At 34.7% G+C, this 22083-nt stretch overlaps 1 protein-coding gene across 5 annotated transcripts in view; it reads right to left on the bottom strand.

Annotated features, from left to right (window-relative positions):
- Positions 1-22083, bottom strand: part of LOC105059292 (serine/arginine-rich splicing factor SR34A) — a 33559-nt gene that overhangs the window by 2536 nt on the left and 8940 nt on the right. For all 5 annotated transcript variants that reach the window (XM_010942539.4, XM_073249854.1, XM_073249852.1 and 2 more), the window contains 10 exons: positions 20282-20347; positions 20132-20206; positions 19939-20050; positions 19733-19779; positions 19598-19655; positions 17321-17370; positions 17182-17238; positions 2215-2300; positions 2045-2131; positions 1902-1938 (listed from right to left, as the gene is read on the bottom strand). In XM_010942539.4, coding sequence (XP_010940841.1) covers positions 1911-1938; positions 2045-2131; positions 2215-2300; positions 17182-17238; positions 17321-17370; positions 19598-19655; positions 19733-19779; positions 19939-20050; positions 20132-20206; positions 20282-20347 — 666 coding nt within the window. In that variant the 3' untranslated portion in view covers positions 1902-1910. The remainder of the gene's footprint in view (positions 1-1901; positions 1939-2044; positions 2132-2214; positions 2301-17181; positions 17239-17320; positions 17371-19597; positions 19656-19732; positions 19780-19938; positions 20051-20131; positions 20207-20281; positions 20348-22083) is intronic.

Genomic DNA, 22083 nt, shown 5'->3' on the forward strand with positions numbered 1-22083 from the left:
ATACACCATGGGTTCAAAAATGGGGATAAATTTACCTCAAGGGTCCGTTTCTAAAATCGCTAAAAGAGGACAGATCAACCAGTACTGTTCGATTCCATCACAAAACCGGCACTAGTACAGGTCCTAAGAGGCTAAAACAGCTGTACCACTATGCACCGATTGTACCAATCTATATTGGTCCAAACTGATGGATGTCAGTGGTACCACAACTGACTCTTCCCGTCAGTACCAATGATTTTTCAATTTTTTGAAAGCTGACAGTTTTTATACATACCATCAGTACTGTTAGTGTACTGTGCCATATTTTTCCTCGATAAAGACCACAAGAACCCACGAGACTGTTAGATGGCATCCAATGGCACCTGTGGTTCATGCACACCTCAACTCACACACAAGTTAGGATCATAAAGCACAACAACAATACATGGGCGTTACTGGATGTGATCCATGGCTCAGTGGATGGTCTCACAGGTTCCTGTAAACTCACAATCCATAGGAACTTCCTATGTAAACCACATCCCTGATAAACACAACGGAAAGGGCTCACAGGGTCACAACCAGGTTTAGGCCATGAGTTATACCTATAGAGTAAATTTGTGTTTAAATTTTCAAACAAAAAGTTAAGGACCTCTACAAGGTCAAATATTCAAGGTGTGAATTGATATGTTAAATTTATGGATTTAGTGATCCAATCTGCTAGAAAATGATGCTTATGGTTATGTCTTATGAAGCATCATGACCTTTACTAATCTTGAATATCAATTTTACTTGTTAAGATTTTTTTTTTTTTTGCTTGCATTAAAGAGAACAAAAAGACAAACAAATAAAAATCCATTATGCAAAGACAAATAAATCTATGCATAATTGAATGAATGAATGAAGAGTAAGATGATGAAAGGAAACTTCCAATACTAAGGGCCAATTTGGGAAATCCAATAAGATTGGGATGGATTTTCTTTAGGAATCAGACTTGTTAGCCTACTCAGCTTGTTTTCTTCTAAAAGCCAATCCTAGTTTTGGCCTAAATCCCATTTATGGGCCTATTGGACTGGAAGATTTATTTTTTTAAAAAAGAGAGAGAGAGAGGGAGAGAGAGAGGACCTATGGAGGTCTTTTTCCTTCCCATGGGATTTGGGATAAAATGGGATCTGGTCAATATGGGCCTTAAGGGCCTGTTTGGATGACGGGGCTCACAATCCCATAGGATTCATAGGTTTGAGCCAATACAATCACCTAAATGAGGCCTGGCCGAGCCTACCTTAATACATACCTAGAAAACCATTGCAGTGTTGAGGTCTTTTTTTTCTCCCTATGGGATTCGGACTGGCTCACTGTAATAGTTCTCTGAGTACTTATAAAGACAGGCCTAGTCTCACCTCATTTAGATGATTGTAAAGGCCCCGATCCATGATTCCTATAGGATTTTGGGCCCAGTCATCTGAACAACCCTAAGTAGATTGTGTAATCCATGATCATATAGGAGATCCAGCCTAATCCAAGCTGGATTTCCCAAACGGGCCCCAAGTAGTAATTTGGAAACAAGAACAAATCTAGCTTCAGAAGCTTAAAATAATTTTTTTCTATTTTTCTTCCCAAAAGAAGGGGCAAAAATCCAAAATAGTAAGAAATCAATTATGAGATTATTTACATTATTTCACACCTTTGCTTATGTAAAATAATAGTATTTAATTTAACATACTGTCTAATGATAACTAGTAGTCTTTCTAATCCTATTAATGTCTGTGTAATGTGACTCTTCATTGTATGACAGGACTATTGTGTTGGTTTTGCTTTCAAACTACAATAACTGGAAGCAATCCAAAAATATCCTCTCCCAGCTAAAATTCTGTAATAATGCTAGAGTAGATAAAACCATAGCACATGCAAAATGAAGACATTACCTTGCACAATTAGCCCGACCTTGATCTAGACCTTGACCTGTATATTCAAATTAAAAAAAGGGAATGACAAGATAGACCGATAATAAATAACAGAAGATACAATTTCAGAACTTCTAGAACCTATCATATGTATCAGAAACTACCTTGAAAATCTGGCAGGAGAAGCAGATCTGGATCTTGGAGAAACAGATTTTGATGGTGATCTAGAGACAGGTCTTTCCATTGACTTGCTGTAGAGAAAAGAATGAAACCAATTTTTTTCTTAAAAAAATGAGGATCTAATCACTGCACATATGCAAAATTAGGAATTCACCTCTGACTCCGCCTAGGGCTTCTGCTTCTACTAGGGCTCCTACTTCGGCTTCGACTCCTCGACATGCTTCTCTCATAGCTTCTTACCTAAAAATAAATAAAGTTTTAAAATTAAAAATAACATCACAAAGGGCAAATTTGATTTCAAGTCTCATGGTCTAATTGAAGGCATGTTTTGGTGCTGCTTAAAAAGGTTCTTTTGTAGCTTTTAAAGCAAAAAAAATGCTTCCCAGAATTGAAAAGTTCTGTGAGAAGAAAAATTAAAGTAGTGTTTGTAGGAGAAGCCAGAGATGCTAGCATCTAATTTCTCCTTTTGTGATAAAAACTTTTTAAAAAGCAGAAGCAACACCAAATATGCACTTAGACAACCATTTTCTTCTAGGTAAAAGCAATCTGATCCAAAGAATTTGTGAAAGAAAATACGAAAGAAATACAGATTATATATTGAACTACTGGTGAACAGGACAAAATGTGTGGTAAAAACTATAAATGATGAATTCATGTTAAGCCCAGCCTTCCCCAGTTCAAGAGTACCAAAGCAAATGTTGCTTGAACTTTAACAAGCACTCGAGACATGAGTCTATCATCAATTGTAGTAGCAGTTGAGACAAAAAATACCATTGGTATCTATTGTCAAAAATTATGAGATAGAACTGAAATAAACCCACAAAAGACCCCAATCACTGGTATATATAGTACAACTGGTTTGCTAGGGAGTTGAGTTAATGAGGTTGCTTCTAAAAGGCCATTAATCTTTACATGCATGAGAAATCAGAACCATGGTAAACTGATTCATGGTAAAAGGAAATCCCAGTGGAGATGTATAACCAGGGAAAGAACCAAGGTTTGCCATCTAGGTACTGGACCCCATACCGGTGAAATCTCACTATAGTGTCGGTATGCGGTACAATACGATATGGCTGTATCTGTATTGGACAGTTTGGAATGTCGGTACAGTATGGTATGTCTCATATCACCCAGAATGGGACGGTACGGCGAACCATGGAAAGAACACTAACATAATATAATAAATTCTAAAGTATGCATTAATGGTCATAGCAAAAAATATAAAAAACAACTAATAGATGGACCATTTCATGAGGCAAATGCATGGCCATATCAGCAATTTAAAATTTTAGGCAGTGATTCATGAAATTCACTTCAAAGCCACTTGGGCCTCTAAAGCATTTCTAGGTGGTTCTATAAAAAAGAAGCTAGATCTATCCAATTTTACAAGTACGCTGAATGATTTCCAATACAAGCAGGTTGAGAAGTTTATCCAACAATCCAGAAACAACATGTCATTGTCACATGGAACCATGATAAAACATGTAGATAACTGGACATTCTGTGGAAGTTGCCTTGAAAATAAGTCCAGGAAGGACTATGAGAATGAAGAAAGACAGCAGCACTTCATTTGCTAGTATCCCTTTAGTAGCAATTTACTTGGAAATGGAACGGAAGCATGAAATGGGAAGGATAATTCTGTGGCATTTGGACAGAGATGATATTCTCATCGACTATGCTGTATCGGCCCCATTATGAATTTATGGCAGCCAATCAAACTCTCCAATTCCACCAAGAAATCGGTTTCCACCTCATACAGGATTTATCAAGAAAGACAAATCCAGACCAATTCATTTCTTAAGATTCCTTTGGCTCAGCAAATACCCTTAACACAAATTAATGTCAATGACAAATTATGCAGAAGATAGCAAAAAGCTTTGCCCAAATATATTTAAGAAAATATTAAAAAAGAAAAAACTCCAACTATGTTTTGTACTCTGCCTAGCAGGTTATGTCATCTTGATAATAGACCCCAAACCGGTGCCACCCTATCACGATGTCAGCGTGCCTGATACAGAGGCCGGTTCGGCACACCGAGTGTCTGTACACCCCACAAATGGTACCGAACCAGTATAGTACAGTACGCCCTGTACTGCCCTTATTCGGTATGGCATGACGTACCTTGCCGTCTGGTATTAGCTAAACATACTCTAAAGAGAATTAATCTTACTTGATAACATTTAAAACTGGGAATTATAATAATCAAATAGATTTCTTCCTTATCAGAAAGGCTGAATGAGTTTTCAGTAAAGATTGTAGGGGGTTATACCGGGTGAGTTTAACCACCCAGCATAGATTGGCGGTTTTAGATGTGTGTATTAGGAAATGGAAGAGAAGGACCAAGGAAAATAGTAACTTGAGGACAAGGTGTTAGAATTTGCAAGGAGAGAAATGAATGATTTTTAAGGATAGAATGTTAAGAAAGGAAAATAGGATCTAGATAAGGAAAACAATACCATATAGAAGGAGATGGCTGACAAAATTAAGAAAGTGACTACGAAGATATTGGAGAATCAAAGGGAAAAAGGCAGTATGGTAAGAAAACTTTATGGTGGAATAAGAAAATTCAGTCGGTCATTAAGGCTAAAAAAAAGAGTACTATAGAAGACTAACTAAATGTAGTAATAGAGAAGTGTATGAAAACTATAACATAACCAAGAAGAAAGTTAAGAAGATGGTACAAGAGGTTAGAGTCAAGATGCACGAAGAGTTATATCACAAACTAGAAACTAAGGATAGAAAGAAAGCTATTTAACAAGATTGCAAGACCAATGGAAAGGAAAACTAGAGACTTGACTCATGTTACATACATCAAAGATGAAAATCAAAAAAAAAATTTGGTAGAAGATGAGATCAAAGAAAGATGGCAAAGTTATTTTGATTATTTAATTAAAGTGATAGAAACGATTTAGAATGCCTTGCTAGTTCCATTGAGGATAGCAATGCTTAAGAATATACATAGAATTAGAGAATCTGAGATAAAGAAGGCTATAAAAAAGCATGAAAATAGGAAAAGCAATTGGACATGATGGAAACCTTTTCTTAAGAGGTTTGAAAGTGTTTAAGTGACATGCAAATAACTTAGTTGACTAATTTGTTTAGTAACATTTTAAAGACCAAGAAAATGCCTAATGCATATGGAAAAAATACTACAGTATTGTATTATAAGAATAAAAGTGACATTTAAAATTGTTCTAACTACTGTTGTATTAAACTTGTCAACCATATTATGAAACTTTGTAGAGGATGATTGAACACAAATCAAGGTGTGACACAAAAATATCAAACAACTAAATTGATTTTATACAAGGAAAGTCAACCGTGGAAGCAATTTTTCTCCTTTCATGTTAATATAGCAATACAAAGAAAAGAGACTAGATCTTCCCATGGTCTTTATTGACTTAGAGAAAGCATATGATAAAGTCCTTAGAGAAGTCTTATGATGGGTGTTAGAAAAGAGAGTTCTCATTAGGTATATTAATTTAAGGGCATGTACAATGGAGCAATTACTAGTGTGAGAACTATAACTAATATACTAATGAGTTATCAATTACAATATGTTTACACTAAATATCTACTCTAAGTCTTTACCTTTTTGCATTAGTTATGGATGAACTTACTAGGCATATTCAAAATGATATTCGTTAGAGCATGTCATTTGTGGATGATATAGTCTGAGTGGATGAAACCAAGGTGAGATTTCATCGTAAGATGGAACTATGGATGAGAGCATTAGAATCTAACAATTTTAAGTTATGTAGGATCGAACTGGAATACATGGAATGTAGTTTTGGTAAAATCAATAATAGAGATGAAGGTGGAGTAAAAATTGAGGATCATTAAGTTCATAAAAGTGATCATTTTTTGTATTTATGATCAATAAGGAAGGGGGATTGTAGATCCATAGGAATAAAGCAGGTTGGAAAAATATTGAGAAGTACAATTGAGATATTATGTGATGCTTGGATACATGCTAAGTTGAAGGAAAAATTTTATGGAACAGCCAATATAACTAGCTATACTTAATGGTATAGAATATTGGATAATTAGAAAATATGCCCATAAGGTAACTATGGTTGAAATGAGAATGTTGAGATGGATATGGTAATACAAGAAAAGATAGAATAAGAAGTAAAGTCATTCATAAAATGATAGAGGTAGCACCAATTGAGGACAACTCAGATGGTTTGAACATGTACAACATAAACTGAGGGATACACCAATACGAAGTGATTTCATATATGTAGAAAAAAGAAGAGTAAAGGTAGACTGAAAATCACATGGCATGTAGTAAGAAAAGACTTGATATTAATACATCTTTTTTTCAAAAAAAGTGTAGCCCTAAACAAAGCAAAATGGAAGAAAATATTCATGTAGCCAACCGCAACAAGTTTGGGCAAGAAAGGTAGAAACATTTCGAACCGCCTGGCTCGAGGTGTACCAGGCCATACTGGCAACGAATGAAGATGGTTCAAGCAATGAAATCGAGAAACCGGTGAACGAGGAGGAGAAGAAGGAAAGAGAGGAAAAGAGAGAGACAGAGGGGAGGGAGATGAAGAGGGAGGAAGAGAGAGGAGGGCAGCAGACATCTAGTGGAGGCTGACAAAGGGCCGTAGGTGGCCAAGGAGCCGCGTAGAGGGGCGGAGGAGGAGGTCCACCTTCGGTTCCCTTATTTTGTTCGAAATAAGGATGGTCCTATAGGAGGGCCCTTTTTAATTTTTAAAATTTTAAGTGAAACCGGCAGAGGCCCCCCTTTTAATTTTGAAACAAGGTTTGCTGACTTAATTTGAAATTTTTCAAATTAAAAAAGGGTCCCCTTGTTTCAACAGAAACAAAGAAACAAGAGGTGGTCTCCCTATTCCACCCCCCTGTGCAGCTCTCTCACCATCTGCAACCTTGGCCTCTCCGGGACGTCTACCACCCTCTCTCTTTTCCTCTATCCCATTCTCCCTCTCCCCCACCCTCTCTACCATGTCGGGCCATGTTCCACAGCACTCTCTCTCCTTCCCTTCTTCCCTATCCCTCCCTCCCCTCTCTCTCTTTATTTTCCTCTCTCCCATTCTCCCTCTCCCCCGCACTCTCTGTTGTGCCAACACTGACTCAGCATGGAATAGCACGAGAGCGTACCAAACCATGCCATTGGGCAACCAATCCGGGCCCTGGTATTGACACGGCAAACCTTGAGTTTGGGATTTGGCTTAGTTGAGTTGAGTTATATTAAAAGGCAAAGATAAGAAAAACCAATTTGCTTGGCCTTCTAGTTGTTTCTCTTTAGGTTCCCTCGTGTTCAATATATGTTTTTGCATGTTCTTCTATGATCCTACCTAACTTTTGCATTAGAGCAAATTTTTGGCATAGTTTCCACTTAAATGTCTGTATTTAACACCTCCAACCATTAACCAATGTGGTTTGCATGGTTGGAAGGAATAAAATTAGACCAGTTGCCCATATTAAGATTGGGTGAAAGGGCAAGTAGAGATTTCAAGAAAACTTAGGGAGCAACAAGACCCAAGAATGCATATATCCATAACAACAAAAAGTATTATAAAATAATATAAATCTACCTGCAACCAAGTAACGGAATTTGACATATTTTTGAAAAGTTCGCAAGGAATTTGCAGCTGAAACTACAACTGAATAATTCTGCACATTGTTTGGTGGTTTGAGAATCATGGAATTCACAAGATTCACAAACAAAACAAGAAGTTTTGAAAAGGCTGCTGCTCCTAATGTCTACAAATGCAGCCCCATGTGCTCGAGAATCTCGGTGCAGGCTCGAGGGTTTGGCCTATTTAAATTGAAGGGTCAAAATGAGGATCCAAATCTGCCGACAGTGAATATGTTCCATTATCTTTCATGTTCTCAACTTCCCACTCCCAACTTTCTGGTTCTTAACTTCCCAAACTTCTCAGCCCCCTCATCATTTCTCTTTTACTACCACCAAGGCCCAAGTTTGAACGAAATTCTGACTCCTCAGTTACTTTTTAACCCTTTAAAAATATTTTTCTTGGATTCCTAAAAAATTTCTTGAATTTACTGTAAGAATGTAATTTGGAGAGATCAGACAATTTTATCAATCATGATATAGAACTATGAACAATTATTTATTTCTTATTTTTAAAACATTTTAAAATATTCTGAACTTTTCCTGAGTTGTAGCCAGCTTTTTTGCTGAATTTTTTTTTTTTTTTTCAAACCCAAACGTTTCAATCATGCCAAGTTGCCCCCAAATGCTAGACTTGTGACCATGCCCATAAGGAGTTGGGACAAAGTTTTTTATGAAATGACATCACAAACAAAACAATTGTGACCAAATTCAGGTTTATTTGGCTAACTATGGTAGCACTAAAAATTTATTGATGAATCAAATGTTAGATGTAATAGGATGTGGGACCAGACGATGGAATAAAATTTTAGAGGAGGTATAACAATCTAGGCAGAAGATTCTAGTTAGTAAAATCTAGCTACAAGCCACTAAATCCAAGACAGATGCCATTTAGTGCTTTCTAGGGAGATTTAATAGGGTTGCCAATGAAAGACATTAACCACAAAATGGTTAAGGATCAAAGCCCAGAGGTGATGAATGGTATAGGATATCATTTGAAAATGAATATGAATAGAGTCAAAAACACTACTCAAGGAAGTAGGTGGAATATTACAACAAATACTAATAGCAACATCCCATTAGAACTGGATGGAGTACTACTTTAAAGGAAAATCTTATGTCGCTTGTGCTTCACCACTGGAGCATCTGTAATTTAATTCAAGTGCTTCAGCAAAGTGTGATTTTGGTTGTTAAAAAAATTTGATCCACTTCTACTCTCATTTTGTCATGGTTTCATATGCATAAACCTAGATTCAACGCTAGGAAATTAAGTAGGTTGACGGATTCCAAACACAAGTTGGTAAAAAAGTAATATACCACTTGCTTTTTTTTTTGTGTGTTTTGAGAAAACATATCATACTATTTGTTAACAATATATTGGTCTTGGGTGGAGCAATGAACATGATGATTCTTTAAGAAGTTGCTTTAAGCATTATTCATGCCCTTCATATAGCCTCAGTAACATATCCAAGAAGCATTATGAGAAGCAAGGGACACCATACACTCATCTGACAATGTTATTAGTGGAAATCTGCTTAGGACATAAAACAAACATGCGAAATACGAAGAGAAAGAAACAAAGGCAGCAATACTCTATCCAACAATATTAGTAGTACTAGTTTGCTAAGAAAATGGAATAAATGCATAAAATGGAAGTGAAAGTCAATAGCTTCCCTTAAAGAGAATTATGTTAAAAGTCAATGCTGTGTCGATATAGCATTAGCAAAGGTGCTTGCAGTCACATGCCAGTCGTAGGCATGCACTGACACCAGTGTAAAGAACATAGACACTCAGCCCAGCCACATGCCAATAAGGCAATCATAGTATACATGCTGATCCATGCCAACAAGCATAGATGGCAGCCCAATCCACCATACAAAATGATGATGCTTTGTGCTGCAGTCAAAACTGAATGGTAAAGCAACCTGTCAAGAATTGTGATAGCCATGCTAACAAGCCAGCAGAACCTTTAATCTCTTATTTAGGCCTCCTATGACAATTAAGAATGTAGAGGAAGATCCTTAGGGCCTGTTCTTCGGAGGGTAAATAACTTACCTGGGAATCTCTAATTTCTTAGATAAATGTTTCCTAGGCAACATTTAGACAAGAAAATAATTTACCTATATCTTCTATGTATCGGAAAATCGCTCTGGAACCTGTTACCTATGTTCTTTTACATTAGTACTTTCCCGGATAAGTTACTAAGATCTAACCATATTTTTCATAATATCCTTTATTATATAAATATATCTATTATATATATTATAATTTATATTATATTATATATAATTTAATATACCATAATATATAACACATTATATCATATAATATATATTAATATATTAAATAATATTATTATATATTATATTATAATGATAAATTATCTTATACTAATAGATTAATTATAATAAAATAACAATAATATTATATTCAAATAATAGTATAGTATAATATAATACTATTATCATATATTACTATAATATATACTATATCATTATTATATCATTATATCATTATTATATGGTTAGGGGTATTTTAGAAATAAAATAAAAAAACTTATTTTTTCAGCTGATGGAAAAATGATTTACCCACCTCCAGGTGGGTAAGACTTTCCTTCCATTTTATGATATTAAAAATAATACATTAGTGCAATAATTATATCTTATAATAATTATATTATATTATATTATATACTATAACATTATATTATTATTATAATATATTATATTGCGATAATAAAATATTATTTGATAATAATATCATATTATATTATACATAAGATAGTATTATATATTATTATTATAGAGTTAGGAGTATATTAGAAATGAAATAAAAAATTTATTTTTTCAATTGATGGGAAATGACTTCCCCACCTCCTAGGTGGGTAGACTTTCCCCCATTTCATGCATAAATACTATCATGGGAAAGTAACGTACCCATTTAGCTAAGCATGAGAACATGAATAAATTGATCAATAAAAAAGTTGACCGACTTTTTCAGGATATTGACGTACTAAAGAATGGACCCTTCAGGATTAGTTGGAGGCATAATGATCCAGGTGGATCAACAAAGTTGATATGGACCACTTTGACCACTACAAGTATCCAGGAGGATCATCAGACTCAATATGAATCACTTTCGTCACTATAAGAATTCGATGTGGATCATGTTAGTTACTATAAACAGAAATAGATAGAATTCAGGAGCAAGATCCACCACATTAAGAAGCCGAACCATACACCAAATTTTAGAAGGCCATAATTTGGTCATACGATGCTTAATTGAGATTATCTATTTTTTGAAATTAGATATCTTTTTAAGATTTATAACTTTAGGCCAACTCCTAAAGGGGCTAAATCATACCAATATTCCATTTTGGGTCTCAAAATGAGTTGGTCAAACTGAAACTTTCCTTTTGCAAAGATGATGTAGAAGTCGAAATCTATCTTCTGTAAAATTTTAATATTTTTTCATGATTTTTAATATTCATCATATCTATATAATAATAGTAAAACGAAATACGGATATTAGAGGTGGCATTCCGGATTGACATGTAAGATTATAGGATAATCTTTCGCAACACCACATGTTAAATTTTATTTTATTTATTTTTTATATCTTTTAAATAAGAAATAAAAACACAAATAGTGTGATAAAAAATATAAAGAATATTTTAAATCCATATAATAATCTTCTATATAATAATAGTAAAGCAATATACGGATATTAGGGATGGCATTCCATGCTGACATGTAAAATTATAAGATAATCTCCCGCAACACCATGTATCAAGTTTTACTTTATTTATTTTTTATATTTTTTTAAATCAAAAATAAAAGCATAAATAATATGATAAAAGATACACAGATATTAGGAATGGCATTCCGTGTTGACACGTAAAATTATATGATAATCTACTAGAACGTCATATGTCAAATTTTATTTTACTTATTTTTTATATTTTTTAAATAAAAAATAAAAGCACCAATAGTATGATAAAAATAAAAAATTTATCTATATAATAATAGTAAAGTGATATACAGATATTAAGGGTGGCATTCCGTATTGATACATAAGATTATAGGATAATCTATTGCAACGCCACATGTCAAATTTTATTTTATTTATTTTTTATTTTTTTAAATAAAAAATAAAAGCATAAATAGTATGATAAAAAATAAAGATTATTTTAAATCTATATAATAATAGTAAAGCGATACACGGATATTAGTGGTAACATTCTGTGTTGACACGTAAGATTATAGGATAATCTTCCGTAATGCCACATGTCAAATTTTATTTTATTTATTTTTTATATTTTTTTAAATAAAAAATATAAGCACAAATAGTATGATAAAAGATACATGGATATTAGAGATGACATTCTATATTGACACGTAAGATTATAGAATAATCTCTCACAATACTACGTGTCAAATTTTATTTTATTTATTTTTTATTTTTTAAATAAAAAATACAAATACAAATAATATCATAAAAAATAAAGAATTTATATAATAATAATAAAGCGATATGAGTATTAGGGGTGACATTCCGTGTTAATACATAAGATTATAAGATACTCTCCCGCAATGCCACATATCAAATTTTATTTTATTTATTTTTTATATTTTTTTAAATAAAAAATAAAAGCACAAGTAATATGATAAAAAATTAAAGATTATTTTAAATCTATATAATAATTTATATCTATATAATAATAATAAAGCGATACACGGAGATGCCAAATGCTTTTAACTATACAGTTCTCATTTAGGGCTTGTGCAAAGGAAAAAAATTTGAGGATTCTGATGAGTACTGCATGGAGATGTTGGATGTGGGGTATTTACCAAATGCAGCAATTTTCACTGGTTTAAGAGGCCATCTTTGAAAAAAAAACCCCTCAAAAACCCTTTTGATCTCATCATGGGATTAATTGATGAGAGCAACCTTTAATGTAAAATGTTATCATTATTATCAATTAAATCCCTGCAACGCAGGGGTTGAGTGCTAGTTTTTTTTAGAGATCTAATTCTATTTAAGCTGGAAAAGGAGTCCAACCCAACTTATTCAATGATGGACATTCTTCTAGAAGATATAAAGAAGAATCTGACCCGAAATGTATAAGGACAAACCTTACTAATATAAATAAGGGCTATATACCTCAGTTTTTTGGTAAAAAATAAAAATAAAAAGAAAGAAAGGGATTTGAGCTCTACTTTCAAAAATTCTTCTTTTCCTACCTTTTTCTGTTTGATATTCAAGCTGAGCGAATTAAAGAAAATATTCCTTCTCCCTGATTGGATCAAGTTGGTATCAAAGCTTCTATCCTCTACATTTATGGAAGGTCCAAATACGCGAGCAACACAAATAATCAAGAGAAAGGCTATTCGTGCCTGAAGTACATCGATGTCTACCTCAATGGATGATAAGATGAAAAAAATATCTCACACAACTAGAAGAGAAGATTGCCCAACTCAAGGAAGCCAACTCTTCAACACAAGCATCGACAATTCAAGGAAGCCGACACCTTCAACACAAGCATCGACAACTCTTGTAGCAAAGTCGTCTCCTACATCGAAAGATCAAGATCTATCATCGAGCAAGAAAGAAGGTTAGAAATCATTTTCAAGCAAAACCAAGTAGCTCAACCGCAAAGCAAGCAAGCATTTTTCCATCTTCAAAATAATTTAGCATGAGCTAAATCTCCTAAACAAGGAAAGCTTTAATTCAGATGGATCATCAGACTTCATGTGGACCACTTTGACCACTACAAATATCCAAGAATCACCAAACTCGATGTAGATTATTTTTTCCCCTATAAAGATTTGATGTGGATCATGTTGGCCACTACAAGCAGAGCTAGATAGAATATAGGAGCAAGATCCACTACATGAGGAAGCTGAATCGCACGCCAAATCTTAGGAGACCATAACTTGGTCATACGATATCCGATTGAAATATCTATTTTTTGAAATTAGATATCTTTTCGAGATCTATAACTTTGGGTCAGTCTCTAAACGAGCAAGATCAAGCCAAAATTCCATCATTTGGACCTCGAAACAGGCTGATCAAACTGAAACTTTTCTTTTCGGATAAGACTTTAACTGAAAGTTATCTTTCGATCCATGAAGAATTAGGTGGACCAATAGAAAACAAAATTAATGTAGAAATCAAGATCTCATGTAAAATTTTAAAATTTTTTCATGATTTTTTGTATTCATCATATTTTTTTAAAGATCTAGTTCTATTTAAGCTAGGAAGAGGAATCCAACCCAACTTGTTCAATGATAAACATCTTTCTGGAAGATAAGATGAGGAATCCGATCCAAATTGTGTAAGAACGGATCTCACTATTATAAATAGGAACTATGTATCTCAGTTTTTAGATAGCGAATAAAAATGAAAAGAAAGAAAGAGATTTGAGCCCTACTTTCGAAAATTCTCCTCTTTTTTCATTTTTTTCTTTTTGAGATTTGAGTTGAACAAGTTGAAGAAAATCTTCCTTCTCACCAATGGATCACATGATCACCACGAAGTATATTTTTCCACTAATAAAATATTTCCCAATTTCATCTTCCCATATTTCAGAATGGCCAGAAGCACCCTTGGAAAGGTTGGGGAAGACAGGATAAAAATATATTAAAGAATTGCAAAAATGAATTGGTTTTGATTTCCCTATGGTTTTCCTTGCGTTGATTTTCCTTGCAAAAGTGCTTCTCTCTAGTTTCTCCATACCTGTCCACAATTCCACAATATCACTTTCAGCACCCATTTCTCAACGTAGTAACTAATGTTGGAGTACATGAACAAGAGCCTATTAGCTGCCTAGAGTAAGAGTTAGCGGAGGTTAAAGGAAATGCATATTTTTTAAGAAAAGCTAGGACATGGAAGCATTCAGAAAAAAATTTATGAAACAATATTGCACATGATAAAATTATACCGATCTTTTCACTCAATCTTTCCATTTTCTAAAATTAAACTAGTACTTAAAAAATGATAGAACTAGAAATGATAAAATTGTGAACTAATTAAAGTTCATTTTGCTAAATTATGATAGCAGGAAAAAATGCTAAATGGAAACGGAAGTGGAAGTAGATGTTTGAGTAAGTGGGGGAAATTTTGGAGCAAATGTGACACCCAGGCAGAAAACTTAGTTCACTAAAGAAAACTAAGCAAGGGAAGCTACCTGCTTGTGATTTGAAAGCAATTGGGTGGACTAAAATGTCTTTAATAATGTGATTGAATTTAAGTAAACTTGTGATAATCACTCTTTTAATGTCCCTTCTTTCTCCTTAGAACACTCCATACCCCACTTTTTGATTTATCACCAAATAGCCATATCTGTTGTTTCCTTGTTGCCCAACTCTCTTCTATTACAAACCATGTGTCCTACCCTCTTTTTTGCTCTCCACCTCTTTGGCTAAACCTATGAATCAAAGAGTCTCCCAAGGACGATGCGAAGATTCTATACAAAATATTATCTTCATTATAAGACATAACTTATAAGACAAAAAAGGAAAAGTTGAATCAATCTCATAAACTGAGCTGCATGATCAACTTTTACATTGCATGTTTATTCAAAAAGCCCAATTTGTGTTTTACAATGGTTTGTTATTGTTAGTTTATAACTAACATAGTACAGTTTAAAAATTTATCATACAAACATCCTAATATAGCCCTAAGGTTCTTCCTATAACCCCCAAAAAATTCAAAAGTCCTAACACTCCTGTAAACAATTTTGCAGCTTTCAAGATCCAATGATAGCCATGAAACAAATCTTCAAATGAAGAACATGAGTACTGTGATAATGACCATTACAGAAGTTGTGACCTGGGATTTTACAGAACATAATTCCATCTTTCTGGAACTATGTATTCATAGATCACAACATTTAAACAGAAGAATTGGATCAAGTTAACCGATATACATCTTCACCTTTTACTTCCATTCACAACAATCCCAAATTAAAAAGCGAATCAGTTAGAACCATAGAATTCCGTACCTGACCGAACTGTCCGATACACCCCATACCGAATCGAACTGGTGTGGAATCAGTCTAGTTCGGGCCTATAAATCAGCAAATGGACGAAACCCAACCTGTACTGCATGAAACCGCTCGGTTCAATGCAGCACCGTGTCGAACCGTGCAGTTTGCTGTAGATTTAGACTAGTTCGGATCAGTTCGCAAGCAAACCGACCCATACCGCATGGGGTGGGATTGGGGGGGGGCGGGGGGGGGATGGTAGCCTTTATGCCTCTTTATATGTTGAAGGGGTAGTCACTTCATTTCTTTGCTTTCAAACAGAAAAATAGGGAAACGCTGCAAATCGCTCAAATTTTTCACAATTCATTAGAAAATCAAAGAGATGTCGTATGGAATGAGCGTTTAGAACTATACTGATACTTGATTAGAGTGATGGATTGATGTTCCTACTGATTATGTGAACGATCCAGATATCTATGAGTGTCATCGACACTCGATGAGAAACTAGATCAGTAGATCTTGAGGTTAGTATATTGTACTTTATACTTTAAATACATTTAATGCATTATTTTAGATTTCTTGTATTTTATTTTAGAGTGATAGAAATATTATATAATATAAATAAACATTAATTTGAATCTAAAATCATTCAAAAAAAATTGATTGGATTGAAAAAAAACTGAAAAAAAAAAAAAAAGCATGTGGGTATGGAACCAACATGCAACACCATACCAGGTGTCAGTACGGTATGGAACTAATACCGTACCAAACCAGTCAGAAACCGGTACCGGATTCAAAAACCTTGGTTAGAACAGCCCAATTAGTGTATTTTTGAGCCTGTTGTTCATTGAGGAGGCCACAGATTCGACAAGCAAAAAATGATGGGCTATAAAAATATAAACAAGAGAGACAACCTTACCATACACATCCATGGGAAAATCTAAAAATCTTTTTCTGCCATTGGTGATGGTCAACATTAAGTTGAAAGGGCAGCAAGGAAGACTACATATGAACACAATAAAGAAAAATGCTTTAAAATATATCACGTATTGCCTAAATTCTGCAATTACCCTCCTCTCATCACAATGTTTTACTTGATTTGTTAAAATACAAAAGAACAATAATTACACCATGGAGCCAATGTCTTGTTTTTACAGACTGGAATACTAAGTTATGCTTTATAAAACAATGAATGATACTTAGGGAGTGCTTAGTTGGGGGGAGTGGGAATCTAGAATCGAGATGGAAATGGGTGACTCCTGTTCCAACTGTTTGGTTGGAAGGAGTTCCATTCCAATTCCGATTCCAAGGTGGAATGGAAATGGCCCAATTTACATAGAACTCAATCCCTACTCTCCTCTATGGATTCAAATTTTCATTCCAATTCCGATTCCGGTCACGAACCAAACATTTCGGGGGATTTGGTCATTCCGATTCTGATTCCAAACCATTCCGATTCCGATTTCGATCACGAAACAAGCACCCCCTTAGTCTTAATAAATCACATCCATGGTAGTAAAAAAACTTACCCGAATATAGGACCTCGAAAAGGGATTTCGGAACTCAGAATCATCAAGTTTTCGAATCTGATAACCAACAAAAATACATTAGATATCACAAAAGAAGTTGCAATGTATAAGAACAAAAATATCAGAGATAGATGCTTACAGCATACTTCATGTCCTCATAATTAGTATAATCGACCAAACCCATGGTGCCTAAAATAGCAAACAAAATATCTAAGAATGTCTATATAATTAGAAACATGAACTCAACAGGTGAACCATATGCAAAACAGTAAGCACGGAAAGTGTCTCAAGCAGAACATGAAATTAATGAAAGCTGCAGCAGAAAGTTTAATATATATAACTATTCGTTATATTGCCATCATCGAAATAAAGGCACACCATCTCGATACCAGGCCCATACCGGTGCCACTTTGTCATTGTGTCGGTACGCCCGATACAGAGGGCCAGTTCTGCATACTAATTATTGGTACATCCCCCGTACCATATACCAATATCAAAGCGATACAATACGATATGCTCCATATCGTCCACTTTGATACAGCATACCATGATTAATACAAATACTACTAATATTATATAAATACATAAACATTTTGTTATCTATATTAATAGTAATAATATATCAACAGTTTATTAATATTTTGATATGATTATTTATCATATTTATCATCTATATTTGATATTAATATCTGATAAAAAATATCATATTTATATAACATAAAAATGATATAATGTGATACGTGCTATATAATACTAAATAATTTATTACCATATCCAGTATATAATTATCATAATATATTATAAAGTATTATTTGATATTATCAATATTATTAATATAGTAATATTAATGTCAAATTGTCAATCCTATAAACATGTATTAATCTTCTATTCTGCATTATATTATTAAGATTATTAATATGATACCCATAATTTTCAGGTTGTTAAAATTAATAATATTATTATGTCATATTGATATTCTAGGATCAACAATATTATATTTCATATTATTATTGAAATATATTACATAAGAGTTAGACTATGTACTTTACATTAACTTTTAAACAATTCTAAAAACAATCACAAAACATCCAAATTGAAGATCCAAACCTTTATATATTATCTGAACAACAAAAAATGCCTATAAACTGTAATTCATGTATTTCGACGGTTTCTAACTTATGCATCAAGTTGGTACAACATGAACCGTATCAATTGTAATAATGGTAAAATACATAAGAGGGCAAATAAGTTGGAAATTCATTTTCTTGATCATGATCTTGAAATTGGATAATCCATTATTAATTTTGTATCGTTAACTTCTTTTTCAAATAATCAGTGTAACATGTCTAGTCCAACTTATCACATAATACTATGACAATATTTATTAAATTCATCTATTATAAAATTAATATAAAATGTTACATATAATAATATCAAAAATATAATATCTTTTATAATATTAGTATTATAAATGATAATATAATAGTTATAATAATATATTATAACAATATAATAATAATTATCATAATATTACAATTACAATTATACAATAGTAATCTAAAATACAATATCATAGTTATGTGTCATATTAAAATTATTGATAATATATTATAACTTATAATGTTTATTACTATAATAAATGAGAATCTAATAAATCGTAGTAATATAATTTAAATTATTCTATGCTACAATATTACTATGATATGTAATATATAATGCTATTAGATTATCTTATATAGATTATATTACTACATATATTTTTAGTATATTTTTATTTATTATATAAGAATTTTTATGTTATCCAGGCACTGATCCAACACTAAGGCCCTGCCTTGGTCATTGTTTTACCCCATTCATGGGAATTCAATACTCGTTGGAATCAACATGACTATGGCCAAATGAGACACCAAAAATGGAAAGTAGGCTAGAATGGGAACCTAATACCCAGTCCCACCTCCCATTCATGCGAATCAAACCTGGCCCAAGAGTTTTTAAAATGTCTACTTCCCTGAATATGTACACATGCCTGGTCCCACACACACTCCCAATTACGTCAACTAAGGACAGATGCTTCTAGTTGATAACACACATATATCAAGGACGATGTTTTAAGATGAATCTAGAATCTTGATTATTGGCAGCACATGAAGACAAGAAAAGGAACATCGAAACCGCACAACACAAGGTGTGCACAAAATCGCCCACCAGCACACGGTTATACTATTGCATACAGGTGTGCAAGGCATGCAGATACACACATTTGCACATGCACATAGACTTTGAATCCTGGCACAAGACTAATCATGCTAATGTGATAATCAAGCGTCAGTGGGATCTTTCTTGCAAACCAATGATCACAATTCCTTGTTTTAAGATTAAACAAAACAGCAAATCATGATAGCTGTAAAAGACCTACCATCACCATCCCGAAAAACTTGAGCAAAACATACATCCCCAGCCTTTCTCATATGATCCTAAGAAAACCAGAAGGTTAAAAAACCACAAGCTCGGAAAGGAAAATGTGAATTATTTTGGTAGGCTGTGCTCACACCTTTAAATCTTGCCATGAAGCTGAAGGAGGAAGCCCACGAACAACAACTGCAAAAGTTAATAAAGGTTGATACTTGAGAGTTTAAAACACAATTCCATGACCCATAACAAATACCAGTTATGGAACATTTACCAAAGCATGTCCAGCTATAATAACAGGAAATGATAACCTCATTAAAATAGTGAAGTTCAATTTCTTAAAAGCACCTCGAAATTCAGAACGGCGAGAACTTCCATATTTACTGCCTCCCCCACTTGCATATCCACTGCCCCGTCCAACTGAAGATGATTGCCCTCTGCCACCATGAGCTAGCTCAACCTGCATGAGAGCCCAATGAGAATCAAACCACTGGTGGGTGTTACGGCCACATCACAAAGACATAAAAATAGTCTTAGTTACCCTCAAACGGTGGCTATAGAAATTATAGCCATCACGACCCCGGACTGCATCATCAGCATCTCTAGAACTTTCAAACTGTAGAATAACAAGTTAAACATGAAAAAAAGAAACAAATGCTGAAGGGTCTGAAAGTTCACTAATAGAGTTTACCTCCACAAAACAATAACCAGGAGGGCGAGGTGGATTCTTTAATTCAATTTCCACAATACGACCGTACTGCAATCAGAGAATAACAAGATATCAAAGGTAAAAACAGCTGTTTTTCCTACATAGTACAATCATTAATAAGTCACATGTTCCAAAAAGGTGAAGAAAGGTCTTTATGGGTACTAGCACTTTCACATATCAAACGAACAACAGAACATCTAATTAAGCATGCATTCAAATGATTGAAATAAAGCACATCTCCAAAAGTCTTCACCTCATAAGGCAATTAGGTTTGAGTTGTAATACCATTAGGTTTGAGTCATGCATCATTCTGTATTGGCTTCTCTCCTGATGAGATAATAGAATGCACCACACACTTTCATATTTCAACGTAGAGCTCTAGGTCATGGGACTCAAGTATCATTAGGAAAATCCTAACAGCAAGGTTTTAAATAGAAGTGGAAGAGTAAGGCATCCCATCATCCAGAGCATCAAGATGGGACAAGCTAGGAAATGGATCGAGATGGGACAAGACATCCACCAGTGTCCCATTCCATGGAGAAATCAGGACGGTACTATCCCGCGGTATTTAAAACCTTGCCCAATACAATGAATTATTGTCACAAAGCAGAGTCATAGTTATTTTTGTTAAACTGCCAATGATGGCTATAGAAAATAGTGAGGGTTATGGTATTTCAGCCTAATACACCTGATACCTTAACCAACCACACTAGAAAGACGCAAAAGCAAGCTAGCCAAGGACTAAAAAAATCACTTGGGCACCCACTAGGTAGCTGGCCTACATACAAGTCCGAGACGAGGCAATTCAACCCTAAGCCTTTCAAAACAATGCTAGCTATAGTATTTGTAAGGCCCAGATCTGAGGTGTCAACCGAAGATTTAAATCCTAAGGGTCGGTAGTGTAATAGTGACAGGCCAATATGGTATAGTCTGTGCTACTACTAGAGCCCATACCGATTGGCTCATGGCACAGTTGGGTACGCCCCTGTGTCGTTCCATGCCAAGCCCAAACCGACACAGCAAAGAGAGTGGGAAAGAGGGAGAGCTAGAGAGAGGAGAAGAGAGAGAGAGAAGGATGGAGTGAGGGAGAGGGATGGAAGGAGAGGGAGAGGGTGGGGAGGCCAGCAGTGGCCGTCGAAAGGCCGCAAAGGTACTCGAATGACCAAAGCGGGGGAAGGGACAATTGGAGAGAGAAAAAGAGGGGAGAGGGAGGGAAGGAGAGAGAGAGCAGGGAGGGCAGCAGTGGCTGTCGGAGGGCCGCGAAGGCCCCCGATGTCCGAATCTCCCTCCCTGCCCTCCTTCGAGACTTTATTGCAAGTCAGCAAAAAAATAAAAACCGATCAAAACATAGGCAAATGGCCTCTATTTTTATCCAAAGGAGGATAAGGAGGGAGATCTGGCCATCCAAGGGCCTCCGTGGCCCTCCACTGGCCACCGTTGGCCTCCCCGTCCTCTCCCTCTCCTTCCCTCCCCTCTTTCTGTCTTTTCCTCTCTCCAGAAGATGGCCAAGCTCCAACAGCCTCCCCAGCCTTTTCCTCTCCTTTCCTCCTCTCTCTTTTCTTCTCCCTCCCTCCATCCTTGCTAGTGTCCCATTTCAAATGCCGGAACCATCCCGGTTGGCTGCCAGTACGATTCATGACGATTCTATCATCCATGATATGGTATTTGATATGGCAAAATGCCTCCATACACCTTGGCACAAATGAGCAAGAAAAAGTCCACCAAGTGGTACAGAGTTGATACACCATGGTGTGCCTTGGTATGAGACTATGAGCGATAAAATA

The sequence above is a fragment of the Elaeis guineensis genome, chromosome 16 (genome assembly GCF_000442705.2).
Source record: "Elaeis guineensis isolate ETL-2024a chromosome 16, EG11, whole genome shotgun sequence".
Lineage (NCBI taxonomy): Eukaryota > Viridiplantae > Streptophyta > Magnoliopsida > Arecales > Arecaceae > Elaeis > Elaeis guineensis.